Source organism: Carassius gibelio, chromosome A22 (assembly GCF_023724105.1).
Source record: "Carassius gibelio isolate Cgi1373 ecotype wild population from Czech Republic chromosome A22, carGib1.2-hapl.c, whole genome shotgun sequence".
Classification (NCBI taxonomy): domain Eukaryota; kingdom Metazoa; phylum Chordata; class Actinopteri; order Cypriniformes; family Cyprinidae; genus Carassius; species Carassius gibelio.
In genome coordinates, this window is record NC_068392.1 from 18,512,117 (window position 1) to 18,532,037 (window position 19,921).

General features: G+C 38.4%; 1 protein-coding gene across 3 annotated transcripts; it reads left to right on the plus strand.

Moving 5' to 3' along the window:
* Positions 1-1,718: 1,718 nt before the first annotated feature.
* On the plus strand, positions 1,719-19,066 carry LOC127943060 (serum response factor). Of its 3 annotated transcripts, XM_052539176.1 has the most exons (8): positions 1,719-2,655; positions 9,389-9,655; positions 12,622-12,850; positions 14,035-14,178; positions 14,390-14,491; positions 14,569-14,760; positions 14,892-14,968; positions 16,222-19,066. In XM_052539176.1, the coding sequence occupies exons 1-8, from the start codon at positions 2,218-2,220 to the stop codon at positions 16,306-16,308; spliced, it is 1,536 nt and encodes a 511-aa protein (XP_052395136.1). In that variant the 5' UTR covers positions 1,719-2,217; the 3' UTR covers positions 16,309-19,066. The 3 variants fall into 3 exon arrangements, with proteins under 3 accessions (XP_052395136.1, XP_052395138.1, XP_052395137.1); XM_052539177.1 differs by lacking the exon at positions 14,035-14,178 and having other exon boundaries at positions 1,729-2,655; XM_052539178.1 differs by lacking the exons at positions 14,035-14,178; positions 14,390-14,491 and having other exon boundaries at positions 1,722-2,655.
* The last annotated feature ends 855 nt before the right edge of the window (positions 19,067-19,921 follow it).

Below are 19,921 nucleotides of genomic sequence, written 5' to 3' on the forward strand. Positions count from 1 at the left end.
CTCGTGGGTGAGGCCGTGCACCACCACGCTGTATGAAATTATTTTGGCAAGCGAGCTCTACGTTGGCTGCTTCGAGATCTGACTTAGTATTTTGTTGCAGTGCTTGCAAATCAATCTGTATGTTGTCATTAGGTTCTCTTATGATCAAACACTTTGATTCACTGAATTTGTAAATGCCTCCTGTTATTGAAATCATTTTCGCTTATATCCAAATTGATGTGGATCGGTTGTTTCTGCTCAGAGAGGACAACAGGTCTTTGTATTTGTTTAACGAACTAAAATTAATTGCGTTTGCACCTTTCGTTCTGAAATCTTCAGTCTGCTTTTAAGATGCACTTTTTTTTTTTATCTCATTCATAGCCTTTGTGCCATTTATTCTGCTGTAAAGTTTTTGGAAATAAAAATGAATACAGTAACAACTGTGTGATTTTTAATTTGCTCGAAACAAATGTAGCACGAGAAAGGAAGCGTGTTGGAAAATCGAATCTTTTGCTTGTATTGCATAACATGCATGGGTCAGTTTGGTATATTCCTGGAAGCGTTTATGGGGACCACCAAGATTCATCTGCAGTTATTACCTCCCGCGGTTACTGATGGGAATATGTAACTATGTGATGTTGTCATGACAATAGTTGAGCAGTTCCTGTAAGAATATTTACACACCAATAGCCTAGTCATTTACAGAAAGCACGCGAGTCGTACATGAACTGCATGTTTATGCTTAGGTTTTGGTGCAAGACTACTCAAATGCAATTGTTTTCTTCATGAATAAAAGACACAATGGACTATAAACTAAATGTGGGTGTAAAAAAAAAAGAAAAATATGGAAAAATTGAAAATTTTTTGAATATAAAGACATTTCTTTCTAACAAATGTATTGTTAGTGCATTGTGTGAATATGTTATTATAGTCATCTTTCCGATGGTTTAATGTGATGTGAGTAATACATGAGATTGGGTGGGTTACAACCTAAAACCTTATACTGCCTCGATATTTGATCACTCATATACACACTACTTCACTAATATAAGCGTAAAATGTTTGTATTCCTTCAAAATATTGATTGTAAGGGTAATATTACAAAAGGTGTTCTTCATTTAAAGTGTTGGTTGGCTGTCTATAGAAGCAATGGTATTGTCAACGCACAAAGTTGTCGGTACAAGGCTCAAAATGGAAAACTGATTAAATGTGTGGATGTAGTTTTGTATTTCTAAGTATGTGAGACGGCCAAAAGATTGAGTTTAGTGTAACTTTAAACCAATAATTAAAGTGAGAGCCTCATCTGCTGGTTACACGGGAGTATCGCATGATTTCCACAGCTCTCTCAAATCTGAAATTCACCTCAGTTTGTATCCAAAACAAACTCAGCAGTCAGTCTATCAACACGCTTTTGGTTTTAAAAGTTGGTTAAGTGCATGTGGTTTACCTTTCCGCACGTTTCTCGCCAGAAGCGGTGATTTTGTCGTTAATGTCACCGTGAGGGTCTAAAGGGCCAAGGACATTCGCTGTTGTAGTTCGCTGCGTATGACGTAAGCAAAAATTAGATTTGAGCCAATCACGGAGTCGGAGTGGTTTGCGTAACCAATCACCGCGCAGCGCTGTGACTCACCGTACATGGACAGCCATCGCCATATAAGGAAACATCGGCTCGCTTTATTTGGAAGAAAGTAGATCTTTCGGCGAAGGGCCTCGTGAGTAAAATTACCAAAACAAGCGAGTTATCAACAATTGTGTAGTTTTATAAAACACCAAACGTTACATATGACAGGAACATCGCCGCTTACGAGTTAAAAGTGAATTATTTATCGCTATATGGACGTTACTGTAGGTAACTACTTCTGTTGGCGGAGGTACATTGCGCGGTCGCGATTCGTTGTTTCCACATGCGCCAAGCGCAGCGTAAGTTCAATTGAGGTTTGATTGATGGACTGCAAGCGGAAACTCTACGCTGTAAACTTTTTACGATGGTCGTGAAAGGCTAGTTTTGGTGGGTTTGTTTTTGTATTTCACGAGCCGCCTAAATTGTGATTTTCACACGGGAATACATCCGTCTTTACTGTACAGATCCCGCGCGGTTAGTCCGAGTTGTAGGTTGAGTTGAGCTAATGTTTCTTAGCCTAGCATATGCGAGGTAACACAAGTTCGGGATCAAGTGAAGCGATCTGACGGATTTGATCAGGGATCTGCTCGGGCCACTAACGTTACCGCGGGTCCGCGATGTTAGGGGGAAACGGGACAGCCAGGGGGGCTGTGCGCCCCGGTAACGGCGCAGGGTTGACCCCTCTACAGGTGGGCAGCACATCTGGGGCTCTGGGGCCGGTGAACCTGCCCGATGGGGGCAGATACGACGACGGGCCGTCGGTGGAGGCTGTGCTGAGCGCCTCCGACGGAGACTCGGACTCCGGGGACGACGAGGAGAGTCCCGCGCTGGACAGGAGAGGGGTGAAGCGGGAGAGGAGCGAGATGGAGGTCGGTGTGTCCTCGGGATCTCACGCGGGACTGTCTGCGGGATACGGAGGGGTTTCCTCCGGGGTGGCTGGGGCGAAACCGGGCAAGAAAACCCGAGGACGGGTGAAGATTAAGATGGAGTTTATAGACAACAAGCTGAGGAGATACACGACCTTCAGCAAGAGAAAGACTGGCATCATGAAGAAGGTAACGTAACGTTCAACCAGCACGTGTGTGTGTGTGTGTGTGTGTTTGAGCCTCCTAACTGTACTGTTATACAAGCAACATCTGTCACTGTACTACTGCACTAATACTAGTGCAACATCAACACTAGTGATAAACCACAATACTGATGCACTGCTAGCATTACACTACAGGACTGACTCTAATACTGTAGAGATACTAATAACACTAGGTTTAAATCATCACGATGATGATTATAATACTGTAATTCCACTGTTACTAGTGTTATAGCACTGCTAGTACTACAGCAGTAAACTAATACAAGTATAAAACTGCTATTTTTATTATATTATATTTTGGAAAGACAAGCGTTATTAGTTTTAACACTAGTTTTGTATCTATCCTGATTAGAAATACTAGTAGCAGTGGTTTTAAACCATTATACTGATTCTAATACTGTAGACATACTAGTGTCACGAGATTTAAATCAGAATGCTTCTAATACTAAGTGAAAGTTGTAAAAACTAGACCATTAATTTAACTAAAAAAATATTTATATTGTTTCAAATCAAGAAACAGGTTTGGGTTGCCTGATGATAATAATAATCACTTTTTGTCTCTTAGAAATGCTCATTTGTAGGGCTGTGTATTAGCAAGAATCTGGCGATATGATACATACCACGATACAGGGTTTGCGATACGACATATTGCGATACTGTAAGCGAGAGCAATATATTGGGATATTTCTTATTTTAGGAATAGGATACATTTTTAGGAAAGCTGACATAAATAACAGGCCACCATATGCAAACCTTCAGAAACACCGAATATTCAAAGCTTCGGAGTGAGTGGCTGAACATATTCTTCTCTCTAATAAAGGCAGGAATCTCTGCATGTCTGTCTGTTTGCATTTATATTATGTCGAGAAGCGTTGATCCAGTTGACATCACGCGTGGTGGGTGTGTTGCTGCGGACCCATATTTTTCGTGATATATGGACATGCAACATGTTCAGAACTGATAAACTTTTAAAAACCTACAGAACAGTGCGAGCCGGAAGCAATGCGCCTCACTCGGGCAGGGCTTATGCTCCGAGAACAGACACTGCAATAGTGATAGAAAACACACAGGTCTGTTAAGAGCAATACTTTTAATAGAAAAATTATTATTAGGCTGGGCTACTGTACTTTTTTATGGCTGCCATATCGCAAGTATTTTACCAGTTTTAAATTAAGTGCGCATTTTTATCATGTGTTAAATTAAGGATTAACATGGAGGATAAAAGCAGCTTCTTTGTGTTTGCTTTGGTTGTGCTATAAACCGTGATATGGACAATAATAAGATATTTTTATTTTTGGGACTCCTTTTTATAACTGACATTAACTTCGTTCAATAAAAAAAAGACAACTCTAGACTTGACGTGAAAAACAAAATAAACAGAAGGCGACTGACGGGTATAATTAAACAAATTATTTAACCCCTTAACTGTCACTCATATTTTTGAACATTGACTTTGTAGGACACGATCCAAACTTAAATTTTTATTATTCATGAATGAAAACATTTTGTAACATGATATTGATGTACCATTTACATGGTAATGCAATGTCTGACTTTAAAATGAGTTTCAAAGGATGAATTTTGAGATTTTAAGTTTTCAGTTGATATATAATTTCTTATGATTTCTAAAATGTGATAGAGAAAAAGGCAAGAAATAAGTCTTGTTTTTTTAACAAAGGTAAAAATTCCTGTTATAATGTAGATTTTTGAGGGTGCACTCTTGTCATAAATTAATCTATTACTTTTCCTACATAATTTTTACCAAAAAACATTGAGAAAATCAGTGCTTTAAGTGGCCCAAAAGAGGTGCCGGTACTCTATTATAGCCAATCATATACTCTTATATGATTCCCCTCATCCCCTGAGGTAACAACAACTATATTGAAGGGCTTTTATATAAACAGGCAACCTTAATAATAAATCCTTTTATTAGTTTGTGGATTTGCTTGAGCTAGAAAGAACTACTGAACATAAATAAAATGTGCAAAAGGATTTTGAAAAAATACTCTTAGAAAGAGCTACTGCATTACTCCTGAATTGATTCAAATGATTTACGATCCCCAAACTGACTCAAATGATTCACGAACCCGCTCCAAACTCCCAAACCGACTCAAATGATTCACGAACCCGCTCCGATTTCTCAAACTGATTCAAATGATCCGCGAAGCTGCTCCGAACTCCCGAACTGACTCAAATGATTCGCGATCCCGCTCCGAACTCCCAAACTGGTTCAAATGATTCACGCTCCATACTCCGAACTAGGAAGAATTAGGAAGCATGCATTGTGAAGGGCGCTCTGAAAAGCGGCAGTGAAGGCAAAGGATTAAAACCTCTATTAAAACAGATGTCCAAATGAACGTACCGGTACGCTAAAAGCACGTTCTGGGCGCACGGAGAGGTGGTGGTACGCTCAAGAGCTATATTTGGAAGTGGTGGTACTGAGTAGCGGTGCGTCCCGGCCCACTTAAAGCACTGGATAAAATATATATTTGGGAGTCTTAGACCTTTCCAACGATATATAGTTTGTCAAGATTAGATTAGATTTAATTGTAATCTAGTGAAGTAAATGTAGGCGTCCCACAGAGCGGACGGGTGACAGTTAACAGGTTAAATCTCAAAATTTATAATCGAATGCCAACCCACCAAATGAATAATCAAATATTGTGGTAGAGTCCTAAAAATGTATTTTATAAAAAGACCATATATATTTTTAGACCCTGCTTTTAAAGGTTCACATTTTCAATTTACAATTGTAACATACAATGTCATAACATTTCAATATGAAAAAAAGAATTACATCTGCTTAATATCAATGAAAAATAAAGTGCTTGCAGGATTTCTAAAGAAAACAAAACAATTGTAAAACAATAAAATACATACAGATTCTCAGAACCTTTCCATTTGGATTTCACAGGTTTTTCAGTTTGTATTTATGTTCCGCGTGGAATCGCAGAGAAATTGACGCAAGCACCACCCCCAACTGCACAAAACGCCCCCCACCATGAGAGAAATTTGCAGCCACGTGGCGACAAATGACTTCAGCTTTGTACACTGAAACGGGAACTGGAACAAGTATTTCTTCCTAATTTACTAGCGGCGAACTATATTAATGCTAACATTAGTGGCTTGCCCTAATGCTAGTACTTCCTGTCACCGTTTAAGTTCAGAGACGATTAGTGCTATCTAGTGGTAGGGATATAAACTCCAAACAAACAACTCCCATGAATCTTGTATGAATTTATTTTTTTTATATATCGATATACCGTTTTTGAGAATCGATACAGTATCGCCAATTAAAATTGTGTGATACCCACATGTATCTTTTTTTTATCATTTGACAATGGACTAAAAAATAAATGTGTAAAATAAACATACTTATACTTTAGATGACAGTATTTTTCACAAACAAATATTTAAAATATAATTTAAAAGAAAGTAAACACTGTAACCAACAGGGCACTCAGTATTCTGGGAAGTTTGTGTGTATTGGGAATCATATTTTTAAAATAAAACAAGAGTAACACTCATAATTTGAAATCACATTTAAAGTTTAAATCATTGAATTCACATGGACAGACTGTCACACAGAGAACACGTGATCATGCTGAATAAAAAAAACACTTCAAGATCTCACAGCTGGATTTGACTAAGTTTGCAAGGTTTGTGAAATTAAATGTTCATTAGCCATTTAAAGATTTGTTTAAATTATATAAATGCGTATTTGCTGAATGCTGATGGCAAACGAGAAAGTATTACAATATTTAATGAATTCTGACTATCTGATTCTGATAATCTGATTATTAGACATACTTCTATCCGTATTAGACAGAACTTTTAATGACAACAATGAACAAGAGAGAGTGTGAGCACTGTGTGCACTCAGACGCTGCCGCTCTAAACGCTATCAAAATAAAAGTCCTGCTTTGAACACATCGGCCAAACAGGAAAACCTATCGACCAATGACAATGTTTGAAAAATGCCAAATATTGGCTGCTATATCGGCCTTGGCGATATATCGGTCGACCACTAATTGCTGGTACTGTACTATAATACACAAAAAGAATATCGGCCTATATAAGGTGATTTTCTCAGTATTTAGATTTTTTTTGCACCCTTAAGGCCCATTCACACCAAGCACGATTACGATAAAGACAACAATAAAGATATAGTTCTAAAAATCATTCTCAATATTAAAGAATAGCAGAGTCCACACTACAACTATAATGATAAAGGCACAGAGAAACAATATCATTATAATCATTTTCAGAACGATTTTTCCAGCTGATGAACGATACAAACTTTGACAGCCAATCAGAATCCATCCTGCTATCATGACATACGCAGATGAATGAACACGATATCGTTCAGTAGTGTGGACGCTAATATCGTTATCTTTGTAGTAGTGCTGTCAACGAATATTCTAAATTCGAATAGTTTTTAAAAAAGGAATTTCGAAGGTGAAAATTAATATTCGAATAAAAAAAATGTGGAAAAAAAGGCCCGCAGTTGTCTGCTTTGCGAGTGGGCGCGTTAGCGCGCCTGAGGGTTCAGGGACAGGTCACTTTTTGCACTGTCTGGCACAGCATCACTGCTGAAAGTTGACGCGTCTTCATGGAAGATGGCAGCAAGTGCAGAGCCCAACTCGACTGCAGCAGAGAAAATTAGGTAAAATTGTTGACCCGCGAGATAAAGTTGTATGCAAGCTATTTAAGAAACAGTTAGCATACCATTCGACCACTAGCAACATGAGGTCACATCTCAAAAATGTGCACCCAAATGAGCATTTTATAATGTGTGGAACTCCAGCTAAACAGTCACGTCTTGACACTTAACGTTACTTTGCATCGCCCGCCACAAGCTCTTTGTCTGCAACACGACAAGAGGCCATAACGGATAAAATAGTTTCGTTCATTTGTAAGGAAATGAGACCGATCAGTGTCGCGGATGGGGCAGGCTTCGGGAGTTCTGTCAAGCAATGGATCCGAGGTTTGATTATTTATCGTTTCATGTCAAGGAAAAGTTCCATGTTTACCACAGCACAGCTCGCTCTGAACATTCAATGTCAGTTCTATATACTGTAAAACTTCAATTTATGTTAATAATATTTTTTTCAATCACTGAATGAAGCCTGCTATATTTAGGACAACAGTCGTGACCTTAAATTGCTTGCACAAAAATGTGTTTGTTCATTTAAACCATTATGCGCAGAGAACGTGAGGATGAGAGAGCGTGAGGTCTGCAGTCTTGGCCATTATTTGATTTCCTTGTTTTTGTGTAGGTAATACATTGTCATATATGTTTAAACTTAAATAGACTATCTATACAAGTAGTTATGTCTCTTTGTATTATTTTGGCCTGTTATTGACGTAATGCGCATTGACAACATGCGCAGCCAGATGTTTGAATATTCGTGTATTTTTTTAGAGGGAATATTCGAACGTCATTTTTGAGCAATTTTGACAGCCCTTCTTTGTAGTCATCTCTATAGGTATCGTTCTTGGTGTGTGAACAGGGCACTGATTAGAGAATCGGCTGATATTTATCGTGCACCCCTATGTTAAACTATTCTATAAGTACTCTACCTACAGAAGTGAACATGCAGGTGATACTTATACTAGTTCTGTAGCATTATACTGATACTAGTTCACTGCCATGTTGACACCATGCCACTATAACACACATTGCAACTGCAAAGACTTTATCAACCTACACACTAACCAGAAACACCCCTCTCTCAAGAGCTCAATCAGAAGAGCCACATCTGCATTCGTTATGAGTAGTTGAGGTCTGACACTTCTGACAGGGTTTCAGTTTAAGGGAGTTTCCACATCTGTTCTGACTCATTTGTCATTGCTCGCTCAATTGTCATTCATTCCTGTCTCAGCAGAAATAGCCCTGATGTCCGATCAGGTTACTGCAGCCCTAGACATTAATACATTTGTATATCTTGAGAACCGGCCTAGCTGCAGAAGTCGGGCTCGGAGGGTGTAATGACAACCTGCAGTAGGCCACAGGTGACCTTCAGGAACATGTGACCGGCTTCTCTGGCATCTGTGGCCAAGTAGTTGCAGTTCTCTTTTGCTTGATCTGCTGTTACCCTCTTTGGATTTGTATTTTTTGTGTTTTCCTCTTTTAACTAGGGGTGCTCCGATTGATCAGCTACCGATCACAATTGGCTTCAAATTGTTGAATCGTCACTAGGGCTGGGCGATATATCTAACGATATGATCATGCGCATCTAATCAGTAAAGCTGCTTCCGTGATCACCGCTAAAATCTCCATCACCTGCTTATAATTGGAGTGGCATTTAATAGACAGAGCCGTAGATCGCTGAGCTTCGCCATTTCGCGTTCATTATCGAAGGCGATTCATCTGCGATAATGAACGCGATATGGCGTAGCTTGTCAAGATGGAAATTCCCCCCGTTTTCAAAAATGAAATCCCTAGAGGCCCTAAATAAATTTCTAAAAATCCTGATTGGAGTATCCCTAGAAATAGTTAGAAATGATAAAATTGTTTTCTGTGATCGGTGATTTGAGGGATAAAGATCAAGCCATGTGGTTTTCAGCTGTGACCCTCATACCCAGAAGTTGTCCACTCTCTTATCAATCAGTGTCCACTGCTCAAGGAAACGTCACTCTAATACGCAGGGTCTTACGGTTATTCTGCTTTCTTCTATTCCTCTCAACATTTCCAGGCTTATGAACTATCCACCTTAACGGGGACGCAAGTCTTGCTCCTGGTTGCCAGCGAGACTGGCCACGTCTACACGTTTGCCACGCGGAAACTTCAGCCCATGATCACCAGTGAAACGGGTAAAGCCCTGATCCAGACCTGCCTGAATTCCCCTGACTCTCCACCGCGCACGGACCCTTCCACAGACCAGCGGATGAGTGCCACGGGATTCGAGGAGACCGACCTCACCTACCAGGTCTCCGAGGCTGACGGGCTCACAGAGCCAAAGGTACACACTTTCTGATCCACATTTCCAGTCGAGTCTAGATGGGCGTAAGTAAGCTCTGGATAATCCTGCTAGTTTAGGCTCATGTTGTTTACTAACGGTTGGAGGGGTGTGTTTTAATGATATTCTGCCCAAACCTTCAAACTGACGTCATCAGAGAAGGAATGCCATTTCTAGAGCGGAAGTAAATATTCAGATTTTGATTAAAGATTACCAAGACAAACTTGTGTTTTTTTTTTTTTTTTTTTTGCAAATTAACTTGCATGGTTTAATTGTTCACATCATAATTTTTCTTAACTTTAGGCATAATTTTAATGAACTTGTTGGATGTATGGTGCAACACAATGCATGGATCAGAAGCTGTTCTTTAGGGGCATTCACTCAGGACACATTGTTGTGTTCACGGTAGCTGGCTGGAAAACAATGGGCTTTGAAATGTGTTTTGGAAGTTAGTAGAAATTTAGTTAGAAAAACATTGAAACTTGTTAATATGATGCAAAATGTTCAGGACACATCATGCACCGAATTACATTCCTGTGTTCACATTAGCCGGATAGAGTACAATTTTGTTTTTTAAGTTTAACTGACGTGGCATAAAAATTTTTAACCTTATTTGTTAATTTGATACATCATCTTACAAATGTTCTGGATACGTGGCCCAAGAAATAATGTGAAGCAAATGTTTTTTATTAGGTGCACACTTAGGGCGCTTTCTTGTGTTCATAATAGATGGCTGGAGCACAACGGGTTTTGAGACATGTTATGAAAGTTGGTCGAAAATTTGGAAGATAAGGTTAAAACCTGATGGATACATGATTTAAAAAAGAAAGAAAAAGGATTCTAGGTAAACTCTCGACCTGCCATCATTAATGTTGTTGGTTTCATTCGACAATTTGGTTTCTGAATGAGTGGAGTGTACCAGATATTCCTCACATCTAAATACGTCCATCATCTGAGTGGAAACTTCCTCCCATCCCTGAGTTTCTTGACCTTTGCAGGTCTTGGTTTTCCAGAGAACACAATAGCGTGTTTTAACGTGGAAAGAAATCATACACCGCTTTCACACCGAACCCCTTTTTGACTGTCTGCATACATCCTGCAGACAGCAGTTTTGGCCACATTTAAGAGCGTTTGCGTCATGCATGGCAGCGTGTATTATTCACAATGTCCAGCTCTCATTGATAAGGATTAGATGCTGTGTGCATGTCCTTATATAGTCTGGTTTCCCAGTACACTTTCTTGGCCCATGGCTGATCACATTCCGTATAAGCTGCAGCTGTTTTCAGATTTGGATGACATATCCCCCTTTTCCCTACTGATTTAGGGCAAGTAGCGAGTGAGCATGCAAATGTTAGAAACCCAAACCTCTGTTTAAGAACTTGCTCTTGTTGAGCTGAGGACAAGCTCATCATATAGTCCATGTTTTGAACAGTCTTCATGGGAACGGGATCCCTCCTTCCAGGTCTGATGGCTCACAAATGCTCCAGGGCTTTATGACACAGATTGGTTTTCGATTACAGATGCTAAATATGTCAATATCCCTGCAATTTGGTACAAAAAGGAAACCTGCGTAACAATACCTAAGAGTATTTTTCAGTTGTACCAAGTACGAACTCAGTTGGGTACCTGCACACGGTCATGGACAACCTCTTTTAATTCATGCAGACGTTCTGTGAGAAAGTCGTCCGTCAACTGAAACAATCAAATATACTCCAAATGTGATCAGAGTGAAGTGTTCATGCAAGGAAAATATTATATATATATTCACTATTATAGGGATTGTTCACCCAAAAATGAAAGTTTTGCCATCATTTATTGATCCTCATGTTGTTCAAAACCTGTAGGAGCTTCTTATTATGAGAGATATTTTGAAGAATGTTGGTAACCAAACAGGTAGCCGTTGACTTCCACAGCATGGACCAAAAATACTATTGAAGTCAATGGCTACCATCAACTGCTCGGCTACCAACATTCTTCAAAATCTCTTCTCTTGTCTTTTCTTCAATTGAAGAATCAAACTCATACAGGTTTTGGAAACAACTTGAGGGCGAGTGAATGAAAACCAAAATCTGATTTTTGGGTGAACTGTCCCTTTAAGTGTACTGGACCTTTTTCTGAGATATTTACATTGTCATCTGTATTCCTCTGCATTAGTTTTGAACTAACAGCTTTAATAGATCAAATATAAATGCAATTACTGTAATATAATAAGAATACTTTTTTTTATTATTTTTAGGTTGTTGTGGAACAACTTGTTTTTAACGGCACTGTGAGTTTTCTTACTTCATATTAAAAAATGGGAAGAACGTTGACAATTTGGTTTCTTGATTTGATATTGAATAATAGTGATTTTATCATTTTAAAATCTAAAACAAAGTATAAAAGAATGATTAATAAGTCAGTAAGTGCTCCTCTGCTTCCATTTACTGGATATAGTGCCAATTTGATGTATTTATTTCTATTCTTATTTTACAGAAGTGTTTGTTTACCACCAAGTTGGGTCATCCCATTAAAAATAACATTTACACTGGATCATTTGAAGAGATTTAAAGTGCTTGGACCAAGTAGTTAATAACGATTAGCATGGTTTCGTTTCTCTTTTGATGTTTCTCATCTCACAGATTCTAAACTTGACCTTTGGTGTAATTAATAGTGAAATGTCATTGAGTTCCCGTTCAGATTGGCTCTGATCTCTGATGCAGTCCCAGAACCCTTCCTCTGAAGGAGAGCAGAAGTGCCTCGTCGTGAGCTGCCTGAAATAGCGGCGCTCTCTCGCTGTGTGGACACCTGTCTTCCTGTGAAGACAGCAGCCGTTCTTGGGATCCTCATCGTGACACAATAGTCTTTATCACACGCAGTTGTTGCCCGAGGCTCTGCCGCAGTCAATCAGGAAAACTCTGTGAAACCGTCATGTTGAACCTCACTGTAGAGAGACACTAATGCTTGTCTGTGTGTCTGTGGTGTTGCAGGAGATGCTCAAGCCGTCGTTCACCAGCACCAACAGCACGACCACACAGTCGTCGGCCTCTTCCTCTCCCTCCTCGTCCTCCGTGTCCATGCACACTCAGAGCGGCGCCACCTGCTGGCCGGTGACTGCAGGGATGAACGCTCAGAGCGGCTCCAGTGCAAACGGGACGGTGCTCAAAGGCTCTCCCGGCGGAGTCATGCAGCTGCCCAGCGGATTCACGCTCATGCCAGGTGGGGCTTCTGCTCCTTACTCATTCGTTTGGGGCATGCTCTTTTTCTCAGTCTTTTCTGACTTTCCAGAGGGGTTTTTGCATGATGCATTGCATCAGCTTGCATGACATCTTTGTGTTTTAATACACGTGAACTGTTTGCATGCTTGCATGTCTGCACACCTTGAATTCTGCTTCTAGCTAATTCATCTGTGCAAGGACCTAAAAAACAATAAATAATAATAAATACCAAGTAATAAATAAAAATGTATATTAAAATGTATATTATTTTTTGTAGCATTTATTGTTATTATTATAATTGTATTATAATTTTATTATTTATTTTTAAACGTGATACAAAATCTTAATAGAAACTTTAAGTGAGACTAAAATAACAATGTTTTTTTTTTATGACAAAGCAAGGTTAGATTATATTGTAAAATGTCATGTGGTAATATGACATTTTACTAATAATATTTAACGATTAGTATCTCGTAGTATATAAAAAAAGAAAGGTAAAAATGTAATTTTATTGCTAACTTTTAAAATTTACATTTTTATATTTACAATGAAATTTTATATACCGTAATTAAAGTTTACATATTTGTCAAATAAAAAAATGTGTACACTCACATGTGTTATTTACTTTTGATTGATGGTTACACCACCCTGACATTTTTTACATATTTATTTAAAATGGTATGAAAGTTTTTAGAAAAACATGAATACAATTATCTCAATTCTAATGATTTGTGACCCTGGAGCTCAAAACCAGTCTGAAGTTATCTGTATTTGTAGCAATAGCCAAAAAAACATTGCAAGAGACGAAATTTATGATTTTTCTTTTATGCCAAAAATCATTAGGATATTGGGTAAATATCATGTTCCATGAAGATATTTTGTCAATTTTCTACTGAAATTATATATCGCAACTTACCGGTATTTTTTAATTAGTAATATGCATTGCTAATAATTCATTTGGACAACTTTTAAAGGTGATTTCCTCAGTAATTTGATTTTTTTTTTTTTTTTTTTGCACCCTTGGAATCTAGATTTTCAAATATATCTCGGCCAAATATTGTCCTATCATAACATACCATACATCAATGGAAAGCTTATTTATGTGAACTCTTAATTCCCAAAAATGGAGGTGCATGCTGCTCTGCTCTGCTTGGCTTGCTGAGGGTGTCACTGTGTGTCCCGCAGGCACTGCTCTTCCTCCTGGCACACACACTGTTCCTCTCAGTCAGCTGCAGACACACTCTCTGGCCATACAGACGCACAACAGCGCCGCCCCCGCACACACACAGGCCGCGCTCTTCCGCCTGCCGGCCGCCGTCTCGCTCACAGGTGAGAGGGAGACTCCGCTGAGGATCTGCATGCTACTGCCGTCTTAATGTGCTGCTCACAGGAAAGCCATTGCAAGTCAGTCAGTGTTATCCCAACACAAACAAAAGCGGTTATTTCCGTTAACGAAAAGGATTTGAGTGTGCGCTGTTGATTGATGCGTGGCCCGTAGACTCTGCAGTGAGGATGTGTCTGTGGTTTGTGTGTGTGTCAGGTGGTGCGATGCCTCAACAGTTACAGGCCATCCAGGTTCACCCCAGTCCTCAGAGCAGTGACAGCAGTCCTGAGATCAGCCAGACCTCCACCAGCTCCACTGGTACTGACAGCACCACCCATGTGATGCTCAGACACCGCTCTGACTTCAGTAAGACGTGTCCTCTGTCTCTCCCACAGCCAGCCACACCGCCACCATAGTCACGTCCTCAGTGCCTTCTTCAGTGGCAGGTCACATGATGTACCCCGGAGCGCACGTCATGTACGCTACGTCCTCCTCCGCCCTCGCTGACGGGGGTCTGACTGTGCTCAACACCTTCCCACAAGCCCCCGGCGCCATGCACATGTCCCACACACAAGGCCAAGACTCAGGTCAGTCATGTCGTGTTAATGGCTCGTTTGAATTGGCCTAAAAAGATTGAGATATTGAAAACTGTGAACTTTTGAACGCACTGTTATTTGATTGTTACGAGTCTCTTTGTTTTGTTTCCGGTCGTGTTTAGGTGCAGTTCCTCAGATGTTTCTCACAGGTCCTCCTGGAACTGTACAGATCCCCGTTTCAGCCGTTCCTCTTCATTCGGTAATGCAGCTGAAACCGCTCTCTGTGTGCTTTCACTCACAGTTTTCACTGTAAATCTATTGCATTTTTGTATCTGAAAGTTTAATGGTTTCGTAGCTTTTGAAACAGTCCTGTTAATGTATAGTTAATAGAAAAAACAATTTCTTGTTGAATCACATCTTTCCTTGTAATTGTAATTTTTTTCAATATTTCCACTTCTCTAAATTAAGCCTTTTCTTAAAACTAACCACATTTATTCGCAGAATAGTAAAATGTTATTCTTAAAACATTGACTTTATTCTCGTAACGATTTATTTTTGTTAAACATTCCCTTTATTCTCATGACATGCTGCTTTTATTCTCGTAATGGTTTGTAACATAACATTATTTGTTCTTGTATTGTTACATCTTCATTGATGTAACGATGTCTTTATTGTCGTAACATTAGGCTTTTACTTTCGTCATGTTATGATGTTATTCTTATAACATTACACCTTTGTTCTTGTAAATATTGTGCTTTTATTCTCATAACACTGGCGTTATTTCCAAAGTATTTTACATTTATCCTTGCAGTGATTCAACAATTTTGTAACATTATGACTATTTTTAAACCATTTTTGTTCTCATAACATCAGTTTTATTGTCCAACAGTACAACTTTATTCTTCAAACATTGTGACTCGTAATGTTAGGTCTATTCTCATAACTTTGCGCCTTTGTTCTCGTAACTGCTGTTATTTTCAAAACATTGCAGATTTATTCTCAAAGCGTTTTCTTTTATTGTAATGTTTTGATATTATTCTGCAACATTAAGGCCATTTTGTTCTCATAACATTTAATTCATTTAATTCTGATTAGTATTCGTATCATAATGCCAAAGTTCTTGTAATGTTACAAGATTGTTCTCAGAACACTGCTTCTATATTCTAGCATCGCTAGCCCTTGATTTTCAAAATAACTTCTCAAAACATTGTGCTTTTATTGTAGTAGCACTATGCAAATTTTCAAAACATCGCAGCTTTATTCTTGTAATGTTTTCACATTATTCTCGTAACACAACATTTGTGTTTGTATTCAAAACCATTTTCCTCTCATAACAAACTGATTTCTTCAATGTTCTAATGTCGTAACTGGCGATTTTATTTTTACCGTGGCGCTGAAATGCCATGGGAAATAACTGAATGACTGATGGTTAGGAGAGTGCTGTTTATTCACTTTCAGCTGTGCCCTGTGCGTTCATGAAGACGGACAACCGTTTTGTTTCTGTGCTTTCAGATGTTGATAAACCAGCAGCCCAGCGGCAGCGGCAGCACCCTCACAGAGCTGCGAGTGGTGAATATGGACAATCCCAAAGGAGACTGACCCATGTGACCACTCACACGCACTGATATTACAGGGATCACTCATGCCATGCAATCAGACTGCCATTGTATTTATTACTGCCTTCTCGCTGCGTGGGGTACAGCAAGGACGTGTACTGGGACATGTGAAGGATGATCGGGTCTCCTCATGGACTCGTTTCGGTGGGTAGTGTGATAATAGATGATTTCTGTTGGCACCCATCTATACTTGAGGATTTCATAGAGACGCCTGCACTATCACTGCTTGGTCTTCACCTGTTTTTGCAGAAGGATGTACAATTATGTTCGCTTTCAGTAAAATTCAAACCTCTCGGCTGTACAGCAGTTGAAGTATCAATCTTTCTTTCTTTTGGGAATGCCTCTCTTGATCCGATTTGTAATTCGCCTCCATTACATTTTAAGATCTGTGAATCTTTTGATGTCAAAAATGAATTCTTTCAAGCATCTATGTTGTGAAATTATCATAAGTTTTGGTATAGTTTTAATGGAGGGTTGTGTGTTATTTCTCGTTTTAAGGAATGTTTCACCAAGAAAGGACGATTCTGTCATTCTTTTCCATCTCTCATATCATTTCAGACGCAAAAAAAGTAGTTATTTTGCAGAATGTGCAAACTTCTCTCCATTTAAATAAATGGTGACTGATGCATTTAAGCTATAAGTCCCACCTTTATCAAAAATATGTTTTTTTTTTTTCTTAATTTTTAATTAACAAGCATTGACAGATTTGGAAAGACATGAAAATGAGTGAACTTGCCTTTGAAGTAATGCTGGATACTCTTGCACTGCCATCAGCACTCACGAAGAAGATCATCTACAGTTTGAATCCGTCAGCTAATAAACATATCTAAAAAATAAAATTTCATCCTCATCACGTTCTCTATGGCCTCTGCTACTCACTGAGAAGTTATAGGATACCCTAAAATGATCCACTTATATAATTTGGATTTTAAACCTGATCCGTACTACAAAAATGTCAGAAAAAGTTTGCATGTCGCTGTAATGCTGTGCCAAACGATACTGTACACAATCGAACTGTCAGAAGTGGACTTCTCTGCTTCACATGCGTTCACTTTTTATGATGCTGTAGGAGGAAAACACTGACTTGCATTTGCACTGCATGACAACGTACCCAAAACCGTACCGATCCCAAGTGAATAAATGACAGATTGTGCTCTTACGGCTTTTTTAGTTTACCGAAATAATAAAATGCGTGATTGATCTGCTACTAGGTACTAGAATGGCAAGTTTTGTTCAAAACAACTGTAGTTTTCACTGAAATCGCTTCTATTCAATCAAATGTAGTGAAAGTGTTTATACGTGCACCCATATATTAATATTGTAAATGTTTTTTTAGTTTTTCTTTCATTTCTGTTACTGTACCATAAATTCTGTGTTTATTTTTCAATTATTTTCTATTTGGATTTCTGGCTACATCCAAAGGGCTGTAATCTCGACTTGTGTACATACAGGATTCATTTGGTTTTTCACTCTTTCAGACTGAAACAAGTTTGGACCATAAAGCCTTTTTCTCGTACTGTTGAACAGATTTAAATGGACCACGGAAATACAGAGAGTTTCAGGAATGTGGTTTTCTCTTTGTTTGGATTTTCAGTTAGTGGAACCGAGCACATGTCGACCCGTTTGACCAGCGCAAAGCGGATCGCGATTGAAAAAAACATTTATAAAGCGGCCAGAACAAAAGTATTGGACCGTTTTATTCTGTATTAATGTGTTTTAAGTCCAGGGGAAGACTTTCTTGAGTGGTTTATGTTCTTGGGTGAATTTCATGAATGCTTTCAAGATCTTGTCCAGGTCGTATTTCACTCCCAACCAAAAGAAAAATTATATTTTGCATAAAATATTAAAGGAATAGTTCACCAAAAACTGAAAATTAGCTGAAAATCTCCAAGGTTAGGATGAGTTTGTTTCTTCATCAGATTTGGAGAAATGTAGCATTGCATCACTTGCTTAACTTAACAATGGATGCTGTGCAGTGAATGGGTGCCGTCAGACCGAGAGTCTGATAAAAACATCACAATAATCCACACCACTCTACAACATCAATTAATGACTTGTGAAGTGAAAAGATGCGTGTTTGTAAGAAGCAAATTCATTATTAAGTCGTTTTAAACTGTTGCTTACAGCAAAAATACGAGTTTGGACTCTCATTCTGGCGGCACCCATTCATTACAGAGGATCCACTGGTGAGCAAGTGATGCAATGCTACATTTCTACAAATCAAGGTTTTTTTTGGGGGTGAGCTATTCCTTAAACTATTTTTCGCCTTTTGACATGTTCCTGACTATTGACTAAATTTGTGTTTTATTTGATGAATAAAAATGAAGAAATAAAAAGATTTGCAGTGTGCTTAGATATTCTTAGTATTTGTTAAATAGCTTTTAATTTCTGAAAATTGTTTTACTGTATTACGGTAATAATGATAATCCCCTTTAGAGATGATTTATGTTTGGGAAAACACTTGTCATATTTTCACACTGCAAAAAATGTTTATGTGAAGTATCGTCATCACTATTATTATTATTGTTATTCGAGTGAAATATGACCTGTGTGTTTGAGTGTCTTTATTTCAGCTGTTATCATAAATGAAGTTGTGTAAACACTAGATGAAAGTGTTGAATGTACCATATACTGTATATGGCTCTTACTGTACATCTGATTTCTGACTTCAACAAACTGTAAGTAGCTCAAACAGCTGCGTTTGAAATTAAAATCCTTCTGCACCCCGGATGTACTCCAGACATCTGACAGTGCTGTTTCTTTCCTTTAGCACAGTGTAACCAGTCGTGGAGGAAATAGATAACGTTCATTATCTTCTACAGTGCCATTCTCATAAGAACTGGGTTTGCTTTGTTTGATTGTTTCTTTGGTTTTGTATTACATGCTGGGTAAGTTTTAATTTGATTAAAATTTAAGTTGATATTATGAAAGATGAAAGCGAAATCCTGTTTCAACCACTAATGCATACTTGTAAAAGAAATATAGAGCTTTCTTTTGTAATAAAACAGATTTGAGAATAATTTTACACAAGCTGTACATCGTGAATCATGTGGTTTAAAGTACTGTAATGTTTTCATGTGAATTAACTTGTGTCAAATATTGCTCACACTGCACACTTGTATTATTTCTGCAGTAAATTAAGTGCATCGTATGCACATTTTTCCATTTCAACTTTACAGTTAGTATCTGACTGTTATCAAATGAACCAAATATTCAACATAGTTTAATATACTCAGAACTGAATATGCAATGTAGTGTTTTTTTTCTGCATTCATATTTTAATATTAGTAATAACACACTTTTATAGCAATGATTCACCCAAAATGTGAGTTGGCTGACAATTTGCTCACCCTCATGTTTTCAAGATGTAGATTAGTTTGTTAATTCATCAGATTTGGAGAAATGTATCACATCACTTGCTCAGGAATGATTGCTCTGCAGTGAATGGGTGCCGTCAGAAAGAAATAAAACATCACAATAATCCACAAGTAACCCACACCACCCCAGTCCAACAGTTAACATCACGAGAAGTGAAAAGCTATGTGTTTGTAAGAAACATCCATCATTAAGATGTTTTCACTTTTCAAACCGTTGCT